This window comes from Nannobrachium achirus (genome assembly GCF_963921795.1).
Source record: "Nannobrachium achirus genome assembly, chromosome: 19".
NCBI classification, from domain to species: domain Eukaryota; kingdom Metazoa; phylum Chordata; class Actinopteri; order Myctophiformes; family Myctophidae; genus Nannobrachium; species Nannobrachium achirus.
The window spans coordinates 31,224,926-31,245,712 of NC_137826.1; the positions used below are offsets into that span (position 1 = coordinate 31,224,926).

At 43.9% G+C, this 20,787-nt stretch overlaps 1 protein-coding gene across 1 annotated transcript in view; it reads right to left on the bottom strand.

Moving 5' to 3' along the window:
- Positions 1-20,787, bottom strand: part of LOC308304758 (cell adhesion molecule DSCAML1-like) — a gene marked incomplete at both ends in the record, with an annotated part of 123,259 nt that overhangs the window by 96,624 nt on the left and 5,848 nt on the right. Inside the window, 2 exon segments of the mRNA XM_080749388.1 lie at positions 2,546-2,692; positions 10,497-10,817. Of these exon segments, the coding sequence (XP_080605514.1) occupies positions 2,546-2,692; positions 10,497-10,817 (468 nt within the window).

Genomic DNA, 20,787 nt, shown 5'->3' on the forward strand with positions numbered 1-20,787 from the left:
AGCAGATATACAAGCTCACAGCGCGACACAGAGTTTTGAAAAGTCTACAAATCTGCAAATCTTTGAATATATGTATTTTTTTAAGCGAACATTTGTAACTCAAATGTTGCTTCTGGTGGGGGGGTGTCCGTGGCCAAATACATATCATTTTGGGGGTCCTTCACATGAAAAGGTTTGAGCACCACTAACATAGAAACATAGGTTTTTCAAAAAAGAAAAAAGAAACCTTAGAAGGATTCAAAGACTTGCACACATTTTCTAGATTAAAAATAAATAAATAGCAGAAGCTCGTACCGAGTGGCACGCTGCGAGCTTGTATATCTGCTATTTTTCAATAGTTAACGCACAAAATAATGCGTTCCCAGTTCGACCTATGAAGAACATTCATGGGGGGGGGGGGCCGCAGTGAATCCTTGTACCCAGAATTTGGTGCGACACCCCTGGTTGTGTTGTATTGCGTTGTGTTGTGTTGTGTTTATTGTGTGGAGAGGAATGCTGAGTTCAGTGAGCAGCTCATCATATTCAACATCTGATCCTCACACTCACTGCTCATCAACTGACCTATATAGCCCTAATTACACACAGCAGCCAGTCCATGGTATATACAGTCAACACAAAACAATAAACTGACACGAAATGAATGACCATCATCACACACTCTGGAGCTCCATTTAACCCATTCAGAACGGGTACACATTATTGTGTATCATTATTTTATGCTTTAACTATTGAAAAATAGCAGATATACAAGCTCACAGCGGCTGCGAGCTTGTACCGTTAGATCTGCTATTTTTGAAAAATCGTGAGAATTAGAATTTTGACCCAATTCTATAAGTGTCTTTTGAATCCTTCTAAGGTTTTTTGAAAAACCTGTGTTTCTATGTCAGCAATCTGGCAAGACATCGTCAAAGAAAAGGTCCTTTTCACTCAACTGGAGCTCAGTTAGCCTGTTCTTGAGAGACTACTATGTCAGTGGTTCTCAAACCTTTTCATGTGAAGGACCCCCAAAATGATAGTTATTTGGCCACAAAATATCTAGTTCCAGGGACACATTTTCACGACTTTTTCAAAAATAGCAGATCTACAAGCTCGCAGCACGGCACTCGGTGCCGCGCTGTGAGCTTGTATATCTGCTATTTTTCACTGGTTAAAGCATTCAATAATTCTAGGCCTAATTAACAGAAGAGCAAGCCAAGGAATAGCTTTAAAACAGCACAGTTATCACCTGAATGCACACTAGTCCCCCCCATCACCCCCAAAAGTAAAACAAACGAAGAATAAATCCATATCACCAAATCCATATAGAATATATATAAATACAGCATGTATATATACAAAAATAAGATAAAAATATATATACACACACACACTGTACATATTATTTATATATTTATACTGTATAAGAGAGCCATCTGCCAGGACCTGAGGCCGTTCTTGCCCTACTACCCTCCTTGCTTCTCTTTCTTTGGGTCTCTATTTTCTCTCCCAGCTCTCTCTCTCTCTCCCAGCTCTCTCTCTCTCTCTCTCTCTCTCTCTTCTAGCTTGTTATTGTAAGCAAAATGATGAAAACAAAAATAAAAAAGGCAGTGCATAAAGTACAAAAACGGCATATCATTGCGCAATAAAAGCCAAATATACTGTATGATATCCATAAACATAACAGACGTATGCGCTCACAAATACAGGCACGCGCGCGCACACACACACGCGCGCTGCGCGCGCCTTTAGACACACACACACACACACACATACACGCACGCACACACACAAATGAGGTTAATGAAGACGAATGTGGGGGCACGGTCCTATTGACACCCGGTGTCTCTAATTGTGGCAGTATTCTTCAAGGACAGCGTGGTGGGACAAGAAGGGTAGAAGACGACAGGAATAGAGGTGACGAAGAGGAAGAAGTGTGGCCCAGACGCCGCCATGCAACGCCTTGACCCAGGGCAAAAGGAAGGGAATTAAGTAGGTGTGCAACTGTTAGACCAATCGAATATCGTTGTTGTCAGTGCTAGGCGTTGTGTGCTTGTAGATCTGCTATTTTCATTAGTCTTGTGCGACAGTCTTGTACCACGAAGTAGGGCTTTACTTTATGAATAAACGTACAAATTTGAAAACTTGGAGATACAAGGTTTCTGCCCGACAGTGATGATACGGTATATACAAAAATACATGTCATTTTTTATTTGCGGGGAGAAATTTAGAAAATGCACTTTCTTCTTTCCAAAAATAAATAAATTGAATAGCGAGAATAGCCAATCGACCAGCTCATGTGACAAAGGCAGCATTTCTGAGGGATTGACTGACGGAACAAGACATTTTCTACATGGGCGAAGTCAGAGAAAGAGGGAGGAGGAGGAGGGCTGGAGGAAGAGGAGGAGGAAAGGAGGTCAGTGATCCATAACACTGAGCAGACAGACAACAAGAGGTAATAGTTAGGTCAGACATGGAGCATTGTTGCACATCATCAGACTGCCATAACATGCACGATTGCACGCACACGCGCGCGCGCACACACACACACACACACAAAGCGTCCTACCTGGGACGATGGACACGGTGTCTCTCTCCCAGGACACCACACTGACGTACTCCTGCACAGCAGTGGGAATGAGGCACTTGAACACAGCTACGTTGCCCCTCATAGAGCGCTGGTCTGCCACGCGCACTGTGTAGGGTTCCCTGAAAACTGTACACACACACACACACACACACACACACACATGGACAATACATTAGCACTGTGTAGGGCTCCCTGAAAACTGTACACACACACACACACACACACACACACACACACACACACACACACACACACACACACACACACACACACACACACACAGACAACACATTAGCACTGTGTAGGGCTCCCTGAACACTGTGTACACACACACACACACCCACACACACACACACACACACGCGCACGCACGCACGCACACACACACACACACACACACACACACACACACACACACACACACACACACACACACACACACACACACACACACACACACACACACACACACACACACACACACACACACACACACACAGACAACCACATTAGCACTGTGTAGGGATCTCTGAAAACTGTACACACATATAACACTGTAACACTGTGTAAGGCATTGGCTCTCACAAAGTGGGGTCCGGGGACCCCCATGGATCCTTGAGGGAGTTCCAGGGGGTCCCCAGCTAAATGATAGTTGGGAATCAAATGGACCCTTATGGGTATGTAACTCAGAGAGTGTACACATTAAACCAAATGGACCCTAATGGGTCCATTTGGTTCCATTTGTACACTCGGGTCCATTTGGTTCCATTTGTACACTCTCAGAGTTAAATTAACATTGATTTTACAACATAAATCAGGGTCTCAGAGATATATATGCCATTAAATGGGGGTCCGTAGCCTAATGCATGTCAAACTGGGTGTCCTTGAAATTATAATGATTCAGTATCACTGCTAGAGCCGTAGAAATCTTCTCTTATGGGGATCCCTGGCATTTCTTTAGAAATGGGGGTCCACAGGTGTCAATTTGGGGGTCCTTGACATGAAGACGTTTGAGAATCACTGGTGTAGGGCTCCCTGAAAATGATACACACAAACCAGTGTTGGAAGAAGTACTTCTGATTTCTTTTTTACTTAAAGGCAAATTCCATTTGGTCCCCCAAATGATGGTCCAGGTGTTCTTTTTTCAAAAGATGCAATATATTCCTTTTGGCGTCCATCTGTCCTACCCAACCAGGGCTTCAGACAGGAGCGATCGGATAAATTGTTAATCCACGTATTTATCTACAGCTCGAAAGTAAAATTTTTCGCTACATGCCTGCGGCGGCAGATAATCTTGAGTCATACAGTATATGCATTGTTTATTTCCAACCAGCTCTATCGTTATTGTCGCAAAGCCGTGAACTTTCAACTCCCGTTGAAATCTTGTGTCTCACACTACTTCCGGGAGCCTGTTCACTTGCATTGCAGCGGAAGTAGCCACGAGATTTCAAAGTTCACAGCAATAATGTCTGACTCTATAGGCATTATCTGCCGCAGACATGGAGCAGACTTTCAAGCGAGATAAATACACAGATTAACAATTTATCCACTCGCTCTTGTCTGAAGCCCTGGTCGAGTAGGACAAGCCGAGCCAAAAAATGATTATATTGCATCTTTTGAAAAACTAACACCTGGACCAATGTTTGGGGAGGAAATAAGTACTTTTACAGATAAGAAATGCTTCTGGGCCTAAATTCTCCTTTGCTTAAAGGACCACTTTCCTATACTGTGAATTAGTCCTCACTAATGCTCATAATAATTATGGTATAATTTTTGTCTACTCAGAGGAGGGCTGTGGTCAGTTAAGAAACCTGTCTGATGGACACGGGCAAACAGACAGATACAGAGATCTCCATAATGGGCATAAAGGGACACAGACAAACAGATACAGATATCTCCATATATAACACAGGCAAACAGATGGTCAATACGGGTCCTACAGAGATCTCCATATATGGGCATAAAATGGACGCAGACAGACATAACTCCATATATGGGCCTAAATGGACACAGGCAAACAGATGGTCAAAACGGGTCCTACAGAGATCTCCATATATGGGCATAAAATGGACGTAGACAGACAGATATCTCCATATATGGGCATAAATGGACACACGCAAACAGATGGTCAAAACAAATCCTATGACAATAGGTACAGTATATAATGGGGTTTGCATTAAAGGGCGGGGCATTCATTCCTTATTTACATTGTTCCCGAGTTGGCCAGGTCGCCGACTAGACGCTCGGCCGGCCGAGCTACTAGTCATGGTAATCCTTAATCATATTCCATCACATTCAAGGGCTTTTGGAGAGAAATGAGACTCCAGTTTAGAGCACTGCAGTTTGGAGGTGTGTGTGTGTGTGTGTGTGTGTGTGTGTGTGTGTGTGTGTGTGTGTGTGTGTGTGTGTGTGTGTGTGTGTGTGTGTGTGTGTGTGTGTGTGTGTGTGTGTGTGTGTGTGTGTCTGTGACCCAGCTGATCCTTGTTAATGCATCGTTAATGCATCAAAGAAGAGTGTCTGCACTGTCAAAATAGTCGACATTTATTCTAAGATAGCATCAAAGCCAAGTTGTTGGCCATCACTAGTGTGATGTAGCTAGTCTATGTTCTAAACAAGAAAGCATGTTTGCAGTTGTTGCACAGAAATTAAGCACTTTTACATGAAAGGTATGCTACTTTGCAATGTAGTTAGTTAGAAAATGTGGTAGTGCATTGTGTCAAGTGTACATTAAATTAATAGCTCGGGAGGGGAGGGGAGTTACCCTGTCCCCTTGGGTTTCTGACAATGTGGCCCCCTGATCAATTTAGTTGAATACCCCTGCCCTATGGAGTACAAAACATCTTTGAAACATTGCATGAACCCTAATCACATTTTACATAGAAATAGACATAGACATTTCCATCCATAGCAACACTGTGCTTCCGAGTCAAACATGGAAGAGGGAGAAATTAATCCATGACCATGGAAGCATACATGATGCGTTTGTTTGAGTTGGTTATTGTGACCGAAGGTCACCGTTTACCATGAGAAATGTCAAAGCTTGTCCGTGTCCGTGTACACCGGTTTGCCGCTCTGAGATGATGCTCTGATGTCACTGTGATGTCGGGAAACCACTCTACCAGAATGGGTTTGCCGCTCTGACATCACGCTCTGACTTCACTGTGATGTCACACTAACAGAATTCCTTTTATGCATATATGGAGTTCCCTGATGTCATCAATATTAATGATGCCCTATTATAGAGATCCCTGTGATGCTAGGGGGAACAAATCCCTTTTATGCCCATATATGGACATCCCTGATGTCCACATCACTTGTGGCTTGTCGCCCTGAGGCGTCTTACTAGTATGTTTTCTGTTTTGTACAGCAGAGAGGTTGTGACCAATTTATTATTTTATGGTTTCACCATACATCATGCAAGCCAATATTTCGCCGGGAAAAAAAAGTTACGATATTTTCTAGGATGACATCAGCATCTCACACCAACCTATTGTTCCACGCTCTACTTGATAAGAACGTAACATTCTGTTAAACAGTCACAACAGAGCTCAGGCAAAAATAAAACAACAGGGTGCTGGTTCATGCATGCTCATGCAATATTCGACGCTGTTTTGAATGAGCTGGGACTCATTAGTGAAAACACATGAAGCTAGGACATATCCCAAGGTTGCTAAGAGACTGGTTTGGAACCCTTTCCCTGGTAACAGCCATGACAAGAACATGCAGTGCTATCTTCCTGCTGTGGGAAAGAAGGGAAAAAAACACATCCTGGACTATATGGAAATATTACATATTCAACAGTTTCATATCTGGTAAGATTAACCACATGAACCCTAGCGTCCCTATTCCGGGCATGTCATATAATACGTGAACATTCAGCAAAAACAGAATTCCAACATTCCATGATGAAAATAGATCTGCAGTTCTACTGCAAAAAACTATAGATGTACAAGCCCAAAAGTGTTGCGAGGTGCTACAAATTTTTACTATTTGACATAGGCCTACAGTTACATAGGGTGTAACATTAAAACTAAAAAGCCAGATTTTATTTACATAATATCTTGGACTAAATACACAGAGTGAGCAAAGCCGTGATATGATTGCTTATGTTGGGCACGGGGACCCCCAGGGGTCCTCAATAGAATTAAAGAATATAGCTTCAAAAACAGTTTGAGTTTGTAAGCTTGTAGATCTTCTATTATTGAAAAAGCGTAAAAAAAAAAACATTGAATCATATATTTTGATATGGATTGCTATGGATTATACACTTGGCACAAAATCTTTTCAGATGGGGCCAGGTACATATCAATTTGGAAGTCCTTAACATGAAAGCAGGGACGTGCTGGGCCCCTGATTCAGCCCGGGGGAAAAAGAGTTGGAGAGGCCCTCATTGCGTGCTATAGAGAGAGATCTCTCTCTATAGCGCTGCTGCTACTCAAAGATTTGCCATTTCAGATCATGACAAGTGACAAGCCAGTGGGCCAATCACATGAGTTATAGTTCGTCGTTGTCGGGTGGAAACCTTGTATGTCCAAACCCGTTTGTTTTGTGTTTATCATTGAAAAAATGATTTAAACTAGTGAAAACAGCCGATCTATAAGCACACAACGCCTCGCGGTGCGAGGCGTTGTGTGCTTATAGATCTGCTGTTTTCACTACTTTTATGCGCCGGCCTGGAATGAGCCGGCCGTTCGGGAGTTGTCCCGTTTTTCCCCAATGGCCAGCACGTCCCTGCATGAAAGTGTTTGAGAATCACTGCTGCGGCGTAACCGTCTGACCCTAACCTGCGGCACCACAGATGCAGGGCCCGACATGCAGAGGCCACTGACGGCAGGATGTTGGCTTCATGCTAATCCTTTGTCTCCTGTGGGCAGGCAGGCTTTTGGGTCATGTGGGAATGAGAGGCAGCAACCGGCTGGCATGCAGCAGCTCAGGGCCCTGGCTCAAATCCGCAACTTGACGCTCGTATTAGTATTAGAATGAATATGAGTATTAGATCAGGCCGGTGTTGGGAGGCAGAATATGAAAACAGATGTTGACGGCAGGAGGGAAGGGGGAGGGTTTCGGCTGGCCTGATGTGAATGATGGGTGTGGGGGGGGGGGGGGGGGGGGGGGCGAATGGGGAGAAAGTGGGCAGGACGAGAGAGGTGCCATTCAAACTGTCACCTATGATGCATGGCTGTGCTGACAAAAGATTGATATAAATCTACCCTGTTTACACATTCTCTGTGTTACTGTATCACCGGATTCTCAACCTTGAGGTATGAGACCTTCAACACACTATTTTCTTCAGATGAGCTTAGTGAAACAGCCGCACATGCTCCAATCAACCAATTAGGTTTGTTAATGAGAGATAATTAAAGAAGTGTGCTGTGGCTATATTTAGCCAAGCACAGGAGGACAGTGTGAAGAATGAGGGAGCAAGCAGCAGAAGGAAATGAGAGAGGACAGAATAGAACACAGAACAAGATGGCAGTGGACGCAATTCAGGAACACTACACTAAAAGTGGAATACATATCGGATACTAATTACCTACACTACTGTATCTATAAGGAACAATCTACAAAAAAACTAAGTAATTAATTACATAATACTACTATGTAGACTATAGACTATTACTATGTAATACTATTCAGTATGTATAGAGTATACTCTGTGTGTCTATATACTGTGTACACACACACACACACACACACACACACACACACACACACACACACACACACACACACACACACACACACACACACACACACACACACACACACACACACACAGTATATAGTCAGCAGGAACATACTGACTGATTAATGATAAAAACTATTCCTCACAGGATAAACACCAGCATTGCACAATTCTCTCTTTAAACATGGGTAGATCTAAGTAATGGTAAATAATATGTTTATAGACCACTGTTCTTCTAAACTAGGAGCTTATACTTTGTGTCCTTGTTCAAGTGAAGCCCAATGGACCTAATTGAATGGTACAGATGTTATCAAAATGGGAAGTGAGAGACATGCATTGCTTGTTTTTTTTCACCCTTGTTTTGTTCTGTCAAATAGTAGGCGTGTTAAAGGAGTAGTTCACCCCCAAAATGACTTTTTTTCTATTGATTACTCATGCCATGGAGAGTAGAGTTCAATAATATTTTTAGGTTTTTGTCACATTCCTAAGACAAAAATGTGATAACAATAAATTTACCCCCATTCATTTCGGATAGTGACCCGTTTCGAAACGGGTCACCATCGGGAATCAATGGGGGTAAATTTACTCAAATCAAATTTTTGTCTTAGGAATGTGACAAAAACCAAAAAATATTATTGAACTCTACTCTCCATGGCATGAGTAATCAATAGAAAAAAAGTCATTTTGGGGGTGAACTACTCCTTTAAGGAAGATCTTTTGGTTTTTGGTATACCCAAAATATTATCGCAAGTATTCTTATATAACGCGATTATATAACTCAAGATAGGGATAGGGAAGGGAGACATGTAGGATGCTGTCATGCTCAGATGTTGGATAATGACATGCCATGGTGGTTACATGATGAAGTAGGCTACCTAGTGTTTTCCTGCTACGCCGGTCCAGCAGGGGTGGAAGAGGGCAATGCCCTGGGTACTATGCATTGCAGATGTTCTCCCTGCAGACTGTGTTCTAGGTCAATCTGTGTTCAGGTCAGAGAGACCGGGGCTATTTTGGGGCAGGTGATTTCTCTGTGTGGGTAGTGGGCCGGGCTAGATTGGCTTATTGCAGCTGTCAATCACATTTGCTCTACTTAATGCTTTTAGAATACTTTGTACTTGTATTCCCTCGCTTCCCGTGGCCATTCGTTTGGTGAGCGGAGCGAGTGCCACATTCCCCTAGAACAGGGGTTTTCAAAGTGGGTGACGGGGCACCCTGGGGTGCCGTGACGGCAGACGCGAGATAACTTGATAATATTTGGAATTTATTTGGACACTTGAAAAAATATTTAATCATTTTAAACTTGAAGTACAAAGTTATTTTCAGTCAGTTCTAACCAAAATGGCTATTATTTCATCGCAACATAATCACAAAAATATCGTCACTGTTGGGCAGAAACCTCATATCTCCAAGTTTCAAATGTGTATGTCTTTTGGTAAAGCAAAGCCCTGCTTCATCATACAAGACTGTCGCACAAAATAGTGAAAACAGCCGATCTACAAGCACACAACGCCTCGCATGTTGTGTGCTTGTAGATCTGCTGTTTTCACTAGTTTAGTACATTTTATAGATGATAAATACAAAACGAACGGTTTTGGACATACAAGGTTTGATCCGACAACGACGATATGCTATTAATAAATATAAGGTGCTGGGAGTGAAAATTATAATGTAGGGGTGCCTCGGATTAAAACAATATTTATGGGGTGCCCTGAGACCAAAACGTTTGGGAACCCCTGACCTAGAACTCTCACTATACTGTACTCGTTTGTTCCTTCCCCGCCATAACTTAAAGGGGAATTTCGGACTAGCTGTCTAACACAGGGGTCTTCAACAGGGGGTCCGGGACCCCTAGGGGGTCCTCAGAGATATACTACAGGGGGGCCACCAAATCTTTGTGATAGGATCATTCTTTTAAATTAACAGTCCTAATGCTAAATCGCTTATTTGGATCGCTCGACAATTCCTTTTCTTTGTTTACATCTGACTTTCATAATGGCGGAAAGATACTCTGAAGAGTTTTGTTTCTGTGCAGCTGTTGTAACAAGGCAAACTGACAATATAGACCCCTCCCATCTCTGTTCTGAGCTAGAACTTGACTCTGTTTTCCCCCACCTCTACCACTTGTTAACGGATGGAACACCATCAGATTACCATAAGAAAAACACTCCTACGGACTTCCCCTTTAACTTCTACCGCTCTCAGGCTCCGCCCTGCACAGCCTTTGCTCTCGTCTTATCAACTCACCAGCTTTGATGCGGATGTTGGGGCTGCGGATCTTTCCGGCCTGGTTTTCGGCGGTGCAGAAGTAGTCGTTGTCGTGAATGTAGCTGTTGTAGGCGGACGGGGAGAACGGGTAGAGCTGGAGGGTGCCGTTGGCGTGCACGTGGCGGATGTGGGGCACATCGTAGATGTCGTCGCCGGTGGCCAGGTACCAGCGCAAGATGGAACTGGGGGTGCCCCCTGCAGGGCAGGGCAAGGACACCCCCACGGAGCTGGAGTAGGTCACCCTCTGCAGGGAAGCATTCACAAAGTACAGCCTGGTAGAGCCCACATCCTCACTGTGTACTGCCGAGGGGAAAGAGACAAACACAGAGTCACACGTAAGACCAGCTGCAGGTGAGTGGGAAATAGCATGTGACACATGAACGCCGCACACGTAATCAAAGTATGGACTAGTTTAGTGGTTCATTTCAAGGACCCCCATAATGGGAGTGTACAAATGGAACCAAATGGACCACGCTCTCAGAGTTACAGACCTGTAAAGGTCCATCTGGAACCCCCCAAGGAACCCTGAGGGTCCCTGGACTGAGGGTCCCTGGACCCCACGGTGAGAACCACACCAATGGAGTAGTTAGTGTGGTTGCCTGAAGGGCAATACACTCTTGTTCTGTTCTGAGTTTAGGGAGTAACATTTAGCCAATGAGGAACCATCCTTTCTGATTGGACATTATGTCGTCCAATCAGAAAAGGGACTTTTGGGATAACAGAAAGGTTACATGAAAACAGGTTTACTTTAGGTGACAGAAAAAGGTTTATTGAAAACAATAGTCTGGTTGCCTATAGCAAGCACACTAATTAGGAGGATGCCTCTCTAAGATGGTCAAATTCAGATGTAATGCACATTCAACAGATAGAAATATATAGATAGAAAATAACAGCCATGATGACGTTGATGGACAACCGAATGGGGCAGAACAAGAATGTCCTTCAACTGCATGTTGCAAAATAATCATAACAAATGTATGTCAAATGTCCAGCTGCAAACATCAGTCATGTGATGCAGAAAGCCAGGGATTTGGTCTAAAGCCTTTGATGGTTTAGGTGGATGGGGGAGGAGCCTCCTACCTCTGTGCAGTGCCTGTAGTGCATGTGCACATGCACGTATACACAAACACAGAGAGAGAGAGAGAGAGGCAGAGTTTGAGAGACAACACGCTGATAGGTTATGTGATTGGAATTTGTATGCCAGACGCAGAGATTTAAGTCTGTTTAATCTCCTTACATATTTAACACACACACACACACACACACACACACACACACACACACACACACACACACACACACACACACACACACACACACACACACACACACACACACACACACACACACACACTTGTGCTTCCTATAGGTACACAGATTAGAAACATACAGCAACAGAAAGGAAGGGAGAAGAGTTTGGAGAGGACGTAGGATCCCCCAATGTCCAGGTCAAAAAACAAAATATTACATATGGACGTTGATACTGAATAGATGGAGATAAATTGGACTTTGGTCTAGCCTGATTCAAACCGACACTACCCCATGTTAATTATTTCTGTCACAGTCAATATAGACCAGAAAGCACCCACATTCTTATGCCAAACCTTACTTGTGGATAATCGAAGAATAGTGACCAATGTGAGCAAAATGTGTCAAATCAATTGTGCCATGTCCAGTTCTACAGTTCATCCCACTCTACAGTTCATCCCTGCATCCAGGCACGTGCACACATAGAGAGCAAAGTGGGCTTGAGCCCCTGCCCCTTTATCTGTCTGTAAAAGGTGCCCTCTCTATGCCATGAATGCAGTGTAAATGCCCTCTTTCGATGTTTGATTCTTTTGATTTAGTTTTACCCACTTTATTTTATATTAAAATTGGCGTAAAGGATGGCTGGCCGGTGGACAACGTCGTCACGTTCATGTCACCATGACTCAGCCATAACCATATAAGGAGTTCCCAATGCAGCTACGCTCAAATATGGAGGGTGTTGCGTCACTCCCGTTCACTTCATGGGGCCAGGTCGTCTACGCACACATCTATTGGCGTATAGTGACAAACGGCGAACCGGAAGTTTACAAAATGCATTGAAGTCTATGAGGTGTAAAGTGACAATGAACCACGTGACCAGCGCTGTTTCTGACCCCGCAGTGGCAGGACTCTCTGATTAGACGGCTCTGGCATAGAGGTAATATATAAATACAGAGCCGCCCCCAGCTATTCATTTCAATGCAAGTTGCTCAGTGGCGTTAGAAGCACCCGGAAGACTGTGGGTGAATTGGCCTAGAGCTATAGGCCAATTTTTCTTACGTCGACGAACGTCTTACGTCACGAACGTCGAACTACGTCTATGAACGAGCCAGTTCACAAAGCAGACCCCAGCGGTGCATTCTTTTGCTCGTGCGTGTACAGTAGTTCACCCTGTCAGCTCTGGCCAGCAGGGAATGCCGGCTTCACACACAGTTTACAAGCCGTTCTGGGGGCTTGGTCTAACCTCAATGTGTCGTCATGGCATCAGGCGCTAACAAATCAGTCAGCTCCATATAATAGGGGCACAAAAGGGGGTACTGATGACATCAGTGATCTCCATATATAGGCATAAAAGGGACAAGGAGAAACAGATACAGAGATTCAGGTGTCCAGAGCCACAGATAGGACCACTATGTCTATACATTTGGCCATGTCACATGACTCATGTGCATATATGGGACCGACCAACATCAAAATCTGCCTCAAACTCACAGTGAAAAGGACTCGAGGGAGTGCAGTGCCTGCCGTCAAGTAGTTTGAATATATATCCAGTTGTCTGACAAATTACTCTGACATATTGGTCAGATCGGTGGTGCGAGGCAGGTGTGAATTCTAGATGTGAGGGTTGCATAGCAAGCCAGTTGTTAAAGCTCGCACAACTGGCTGTTCGGTTGACAGGAGATGATTTCAAATCATGTCCTTTTTCCATACATACATTTACTCAAGTGGGGGACAACGCCTCTTGCAAGTTGATGATGATTTGTCCATGTGTGGTCCAGCCCTATGGAATTTATGGAATGCATGCACTAACTAAATAACTACTTATCTTTTCAATATTGAACTATGCCATTAATATACCTTAGAGGAGTTGTGTGGAAATAAAAAAAAAAGTTCCCCCTCTTCTGTGTTGCCTAGAACTGGAGGATTGAAGTTGGGGTTTGTATTGTAAAGTACAATGGTGTGATGTCATCACGTTGTGTGTGTAGAGGCCCTGGGCCTGGAGGGCCCGATAACATTTACATGAAATATCTAAACATTGAATGAAGCAAATTAAAAACTGTTCAGGGTGTTCATAAAAGCCTGATTAGACGATAAAATGACCAAAAGTGAAAATATCCCTTTAATACCTTTTTTTGTGTCTTTTTCTGCCTTTATTGATAGTGAACAGTAGGAAATGAGGAGAGAGACATGGGGAGTGACATGCAGCAAAGGTCATCGGGGTCGGGAGTCGCATTTGCAGCCTAGATGCCTGGAGACGAGCCACCCAGGCCAAAAACAACTTCATACTAAGGTTAATATGAGCAAAGAGCATCAAAACAAGATTTTAAATAGTTTTTTTTTAGCACATGCATTCCATAAATGTCATTGGGGGTGTTGTCCTATTTGAGTAAAAGTATAAAAGTGTAAAAAGGTGTTCTAAAAACAAATCTATATAATTATCATGTACTGTATATTGAGGCATACCGTATAAGGCCTATTAGCCAGGGAACCTTTTAACCTGATAACCTGTGTGATGGTCTGCATTTCTATAGCACTTTTACCTAAAGCGCTTCACGTGCGTTCAGCCATTCATTCACACGCACGCACGCACGCACGCACGCACGCACGCACGCACGCACGCACGCACACACACACACACACACACACACACACACACACACACACACACACACACACACACACACACACACACACACACACACACACACACACACACACCAACAGCAGAGACAATCACGTGAGGCATCAACCTGCTCATTGGGAGCACTCGGTGGTTCAATGCCTTGCTCAATGACACTTCAACACAAAGCCCAGTGATGGAACCAGGAATCATCTGGTTCCTGGAGTGGTGCCCTACCAGTGCTGAGGCACCTGAGCCACTACTAAGCACCTCTGAGTGTCAGTCCAGTTGACACATGCTTTACCCTTTAGACATCTGTAATAGGAAAACTTCAATACATATGGCCTGGCTGACCTGATGAAAATCAACAATGTCAGACTCTATAGTACTGTGTATATTGCCACTGAGCTCACCAGAGGATCCCATAAAGTCACAGTGACATTAATATTCCATCAAAAGGAATACAATCAATACTTCCAGCATCCTTTCAAAGCAGGGGGCATCAATATGTCCGCACGCAGACAAATATGTCCGTGGTAAAGACTTGGTCTTGTCCATGGCAAATTTTCGATTTTCTGTTTTACACAACATTATACAGTATATGTTCTTATTTTGATCGTAAGACCCAATTACTGAATGTCAAGTCTCCAGGTTTTCGTCAGAATATGTATGACACTGATTTTTACTATGACACTATGGCATATTAGGAGTCCACTGGTTCTCAAATGTTTTATTTGCAAGGACCCCCGAAACTCAGAGAGTGAACAAATATGGGTCCATTTGGTTCACACCGGTTATGGTCATTCGGGGCTAGCTGTGTTTCTGGTCATATTATTGTCTGCTCATTTTGTATGTCCGTGGCGAAATAAACATTTTGACAAAAATGTTCACCAAAAGCCAGCATGGCGATGACCCCTGTTTCAAAGTCCATGGTTAAGAGCAGGGGTGTCACACCAAATTCTGGGCCCCGGGTACAAGGATTCACTGTGGGCCACCCATGAATGTTAACTATTGAAAAATAGCAGATCCCGAGTGCTCACACCGAGTGCCACGCTGTGAGCTTGTAGATCTGCAATTTTTCAATAGATAAAGTTATAAGGGCCCCTCCACCTTGGGCCCTAGTAACTCAGTCCCACTTTCCTACCCCTTGTGACGCCCCTGGTTAAGAGTGGAGATTGATCAAGCCGGGCTGCATGTTACAGATGGTATACGAACATAGTGTCTGTCAGTTCTGTAGTGGGCTGCTGAATCCAGGTCAGGCTCCCTCCCCTCCGCAGATTACTGATAATGGCCCCTGAGCATAAAGCCCATATTAAAGATTGCAATATCTATAATCTCCCAATGGGGGGACAGGACTAAAGTGGAAAAGTGAAGGGGCTAAAGGCAGACGGGGGTCACCCTGAGAGCTTATGGGGGCTGGGCAGTGCGAGTACCTCTCATACAGTGGATTATATGGCCCGGGGGCCCAGTGCACTGGGGGGCTGAGGCCCACTGGGGCTGATGGAATAGAGAGGAGATCAGAGCAAACTGCCGCCACTCAGGGCCTGTCTAAACCAGATGCACCACACACACACGCACGCACGCACGCACGCGCACGCATGCACGCAAGCATGCACGCAAGCACGCACGCACACACATGTAAACACACCAATTTGTGAGCTCAGACCAAAACAGACCCGCCACTCAGGGCCTGTCTAAACCAGATGCACCACACACACGCATGCACAAACGCACGCACGCACGCACGCACGCACGCACGCACGCACGCACGAATGATGTGTGTGTGTGTGTGTGTACACACACACACACACACACACACACTGGGGTAAGATAGGGTTGCCATGGTGGAAGTGACATTGGTGAGCTCAGACCAAAACAACATACACCAGTCAGCAATTAACAAGCATTTCACACTGAAAACTAATGTCAAATATATATTATGACATAACTGATTTTCTTCTCATACCGATAGACTAGGGGATAGGGCGCGTACCACTTGGCTGACAGCGAGTCCCTGGTTCGATTCTTGGTCAGTCGAACCACCTATCTATCCGTGTTTCCTGTCTCGCTATTGTAGCTATCAAATTAAAGCAGAGAAAAGCGAAATAAAAAGGAGCAAATATATAAATGTTCAAAAATCGAGTAGTTCACCCCAATCATTTACTCACCCGTTTACTCGACCAGCCAGGTGAATGAAAAAGCCAGAAGAGATTGGATGAAACAAGCAACAGTTCAGTCACATGAGGTCAGACATCACTAATCTAATAAACTCATCACAGCATGGCTGGATTATTAACAGGTAATCAGTCTAATGTTTAACCAAGTAAGAACCATTGCAAAAACACTTCCAAGAGTTGTAGGAGGTTTGTGTCTAATTTGTGTCACAGGCAACTATACCATGACCAAAGATGTTTGTAATACCGCCCAAAGTTTTATACTTAGTTATACTTAGTTGCGTGCCCGTGTTGCGCATCAGAAATAGCAAAACTACAAGCTCACAATTTGGGAAATATAGCTACAGTACTGCCATAAGGTAGTTCACAAACTGTAAAGCCAAGGTAGTTAAACACTTTCAAACTTGATGTTGCCTGTGAATTTGTGAAGTCAAATGTGTTCTTTGGAATTACAAAAAAGGTATGAGAGATTATGAATCGTGTTATTTTCTAGGACGACAGACCATGAGGCAAAGATTGTTTTGCCCTGTCTGTGGGTGTGTGTGTGTATCTGTGTTTCTTTGTGTGTGTCTGTGCACAAACTAATCTCAGACACCACTGGACCAATCAGCATAAAACGTTGCATGCACGCTCCCAGTAGGCCAAGACACCTCTTGGCCTCATCGTGGTGCTATACTAGGCCGCTTTATGTTTGACCAATAACTCTTGAACCGCAGGTGCAAAAAGAATATTGGATAATGATGCAAGTCCCCATATAGCCACGCCCATTTCAGTTTAACAAAATTTTCCACCATTTAGCATTATCTTCAAAACATATTTATATTCATTCCAATTGGCGATAATTGCCTTGCAAGGTTTGCGGGAGAGGCCTATCTCACAAAATGCCAAAGACCATGAACACAGTGTCCCATCTTGATCTATACAACACAGAGTCAAAAGCAATAGTACTGCCCCCATAGGGGGCATAAATATTCAAAATGTCACTATCGCTGAAATATGATTACCGTTTCGTCATATCCTGCCAGCTGCACCCACAACTGAAACAACCCTGGGTAGGTCACCCTGCCTGGTGAAGACCTGCGCTCCACTCCAAGGAGCATGCAGCTTTCTAGCTGCATCTAATTTTACTGCAGCTAATATCAGTTAAGTAAGTAAGTAATATTATTTAGGCATAGGTCTAAATCTACAAGCTCACAACACCTTGTGACACAATGCATTGTGAGCTTGTAGATCTATTTTCATTATTTAAATTAATGTTTTTACTTTTTTTTTTTTTTTTTACAAAAATTACAAATTATTTTGTTTTTACCTATATGACATGGCCAACATGGGAACCACAGGTTGAAAGTGGTTAGGTCATAATTGTCACAATAGGTAATCGGGTGTCCGGTGTCCCCATGTATTCAAGAGTCTCCCATGGAATTCTTTGGACTAAAACCAGTGACATGTGTCCATGGGGGCTTTAAAACAACCCAACAACCTGCACACGTGTTGCTTCTGTCAGCTCGGCTTGAATGTACAGACAAAAATGCAACACCATCCACTACTGCTCACTGAAAAGTGTTTTCTTGGCTGAGCACTGAAGGCCCGGCGACGGTGTTTCTCCAGCTGAGCCATGGGCTGTCAAAGAGTCACAGCCACTATTTTATACATCCTGCCAGAGAGCTCGGCCATGAATATGTATGTCAGAGAGGCAGAAGTCATAACCTATGCAAGGCTTCATCATGCATAATGCAGGTGAGCTAGTACGCCTCTCCAGTAGGCAAATGTGCACACAGACGCACACGCACACTCACAGGCATACAAACGCACACAGCCACGCACACACACGCAAGTGCGCGCGCACACACACACGCACGCACGCACGCACGCACGCACGCACGCACGCACGCACGCACGCACGCACGCACGCACGCACGCACACACACACACACACACACACACACACACACACACACACACACACACACACACACACACACACACACACACACACACACACACACACAGGGGTGTCGCACCAAATTCTGGGCCCTGGGTACAAGGATTCACTGCGGGCCCCTCATGAATGTTCTTCATAGGGAGGGGGTTTAACCCATTTAGACTGGGAACGCATACTATTACACGTTAATTTGTGCTTTAACTATTGAAAAATAGCAGATATACTGGGACCCCCCAGAAGCAAAATGTGAGTTAAAAATATATTCAAAGATTTGCACACATTTTCACGACTTTTCAAAAATAGCAGTTCTACAAGCACTCAGTGCCGCGCTGTGAGCTTGTATATCTGCTATTTTTCAATAGCTAAAATAATGAAGGGCTCTCCACCTTGGGCCCTAGTAACTCAGTCCCACTCCCCCCCCCCCCCCCCGGTAACACCTCTGCACACACACACACACACACACACACACACACACACACACACACACACACACACACACACACACACACACACACACTTAGAAATGATGCACGATGCTCACAACTATATATGTGAGGTAAACAAATGCCAGCGCCCGCCCCCCTCCCACGCACCCCCACGTTTCATGCACATTCTCACACCCAGTGCTCCCTGCACCCAACCAAACGCATGAAACCGCCAGAATTCCTGTTCTCTCCGTTTCGCAGCCTTTGCCTCGTTCTCACTTTAACCCTAGTGTGCCCAGCATGTGCACACGCATCAGCGCTCGGTGTTTTCCCACATCCACCCTCCCCTCCATCTCAAGTCACTCATAGGAATCAAACCCATGACACCACCAACGCATGTTACTGTACATTATGTATCACTACAGCCCACTGAGCTGCCAGGACCATGCCCCTCTCTCAGGCACGTGCACTGCACACATAGACATCAAAGGGGGCTTGAGTCCCTGCCCTTTTATCCGTCTGTAAAAAGTGCCCTCTCCAGACCATGGATGCAGTTTTCACTATGGTGAAAGAAATGCAAATGCCCTCTTTCCATGCCATACCTGAAGGCAGCATTCAAGAGAATTGCCTTGTCCAAACTCTCCTGAACTTGAACCCAGCATCTTAATGTTGAAAGAATTGCCCTCTCTGTGTAGAAATCCATGCCGTTACGCCACATCTCCGGTATTGACTTGATGATGCTTAGTTTAGTGTGGTATCAAGCACCGAAAATAGCTCACAACGTGTCGCGCTGCGACACATTGTGAGCTTGGAGGTCTGCTATTTTTTATGTTTTCACCAAAAGGCCCTTTTAGAAATGTGAGCCCCTGCCTCTCTAACATTCACTGCACGTCCCTGCCCTCTCTGCATTCTGCCACACAGAGCATCTTTTCTTACAACCTAACTCCAGTATTTTTGGGTGTTGTTTTTTCCACTAAAGCACTGGTTCCCAAGCACTGGGTCGGGACCCCTTCATTTTTTATTTCCTCCATTTTGTTTTTAATTATTATTATTTCAAAACATTTTCAAAAAACATTCAGGAAAAAAACACAATATTTCATGAATTAAAAACAAAAGTGTATACTTTCATGAAGAAATCAAAGAAAAATCAAAGAAGATTTAGAAGACAAATGTTTACGGAGTAGTGAAAATAGCCGATCTGTGAGCTTGTAGATCTGCTGTTTCCACTAGCTTGGGTCCCGGGCAAACATCTAATTTCTCTTTTGGGTCTCGAGCTAAAAAGTTTGGGAACCACTTAACTGCACTAAAGAAACCCCTCTTTCCCCCCATCTTTCTATTGGTTGTCATCCAGGTCTCTATCTTTCACCTTTGTTTTGCAACTCAAGGTTTTTCCTTAACCTCCAAAAAAAGAATAGTTGTGATTGCCACTGCGTTTGTGTTTTGTACAGTGGTGTAAAATAACTAAGTACATTTACTGTACTTAATTTTTAGGTATTTGTACTTTACTTGAGTATTTCCAATTTCCAATACTTTTACTTTTACTCCACTACATCTCAGATCCAAATATTGTACTTTTACTCCACTACATTATTATTATTTGAAAACTTTAGTTACTAGTTACTTTGGAGATTTAAAGTATTATTACAAAACACACATTACCCTCTTCAGATCTACAAGCTCACTTCCAAATCATTTTATATTGAAAACATGAAATGGAAGATTTCTGCTTCATGAGTACTTTTACTTTTGGTACTACATTTTGATGCCAATACTTTCATACTTTTCCTCAAGTACATTTAGAATTTTGGATTTTAACTTACATCGACTAAGCCCCCATGTTTCCACCCCCCCCCCCCTTTTT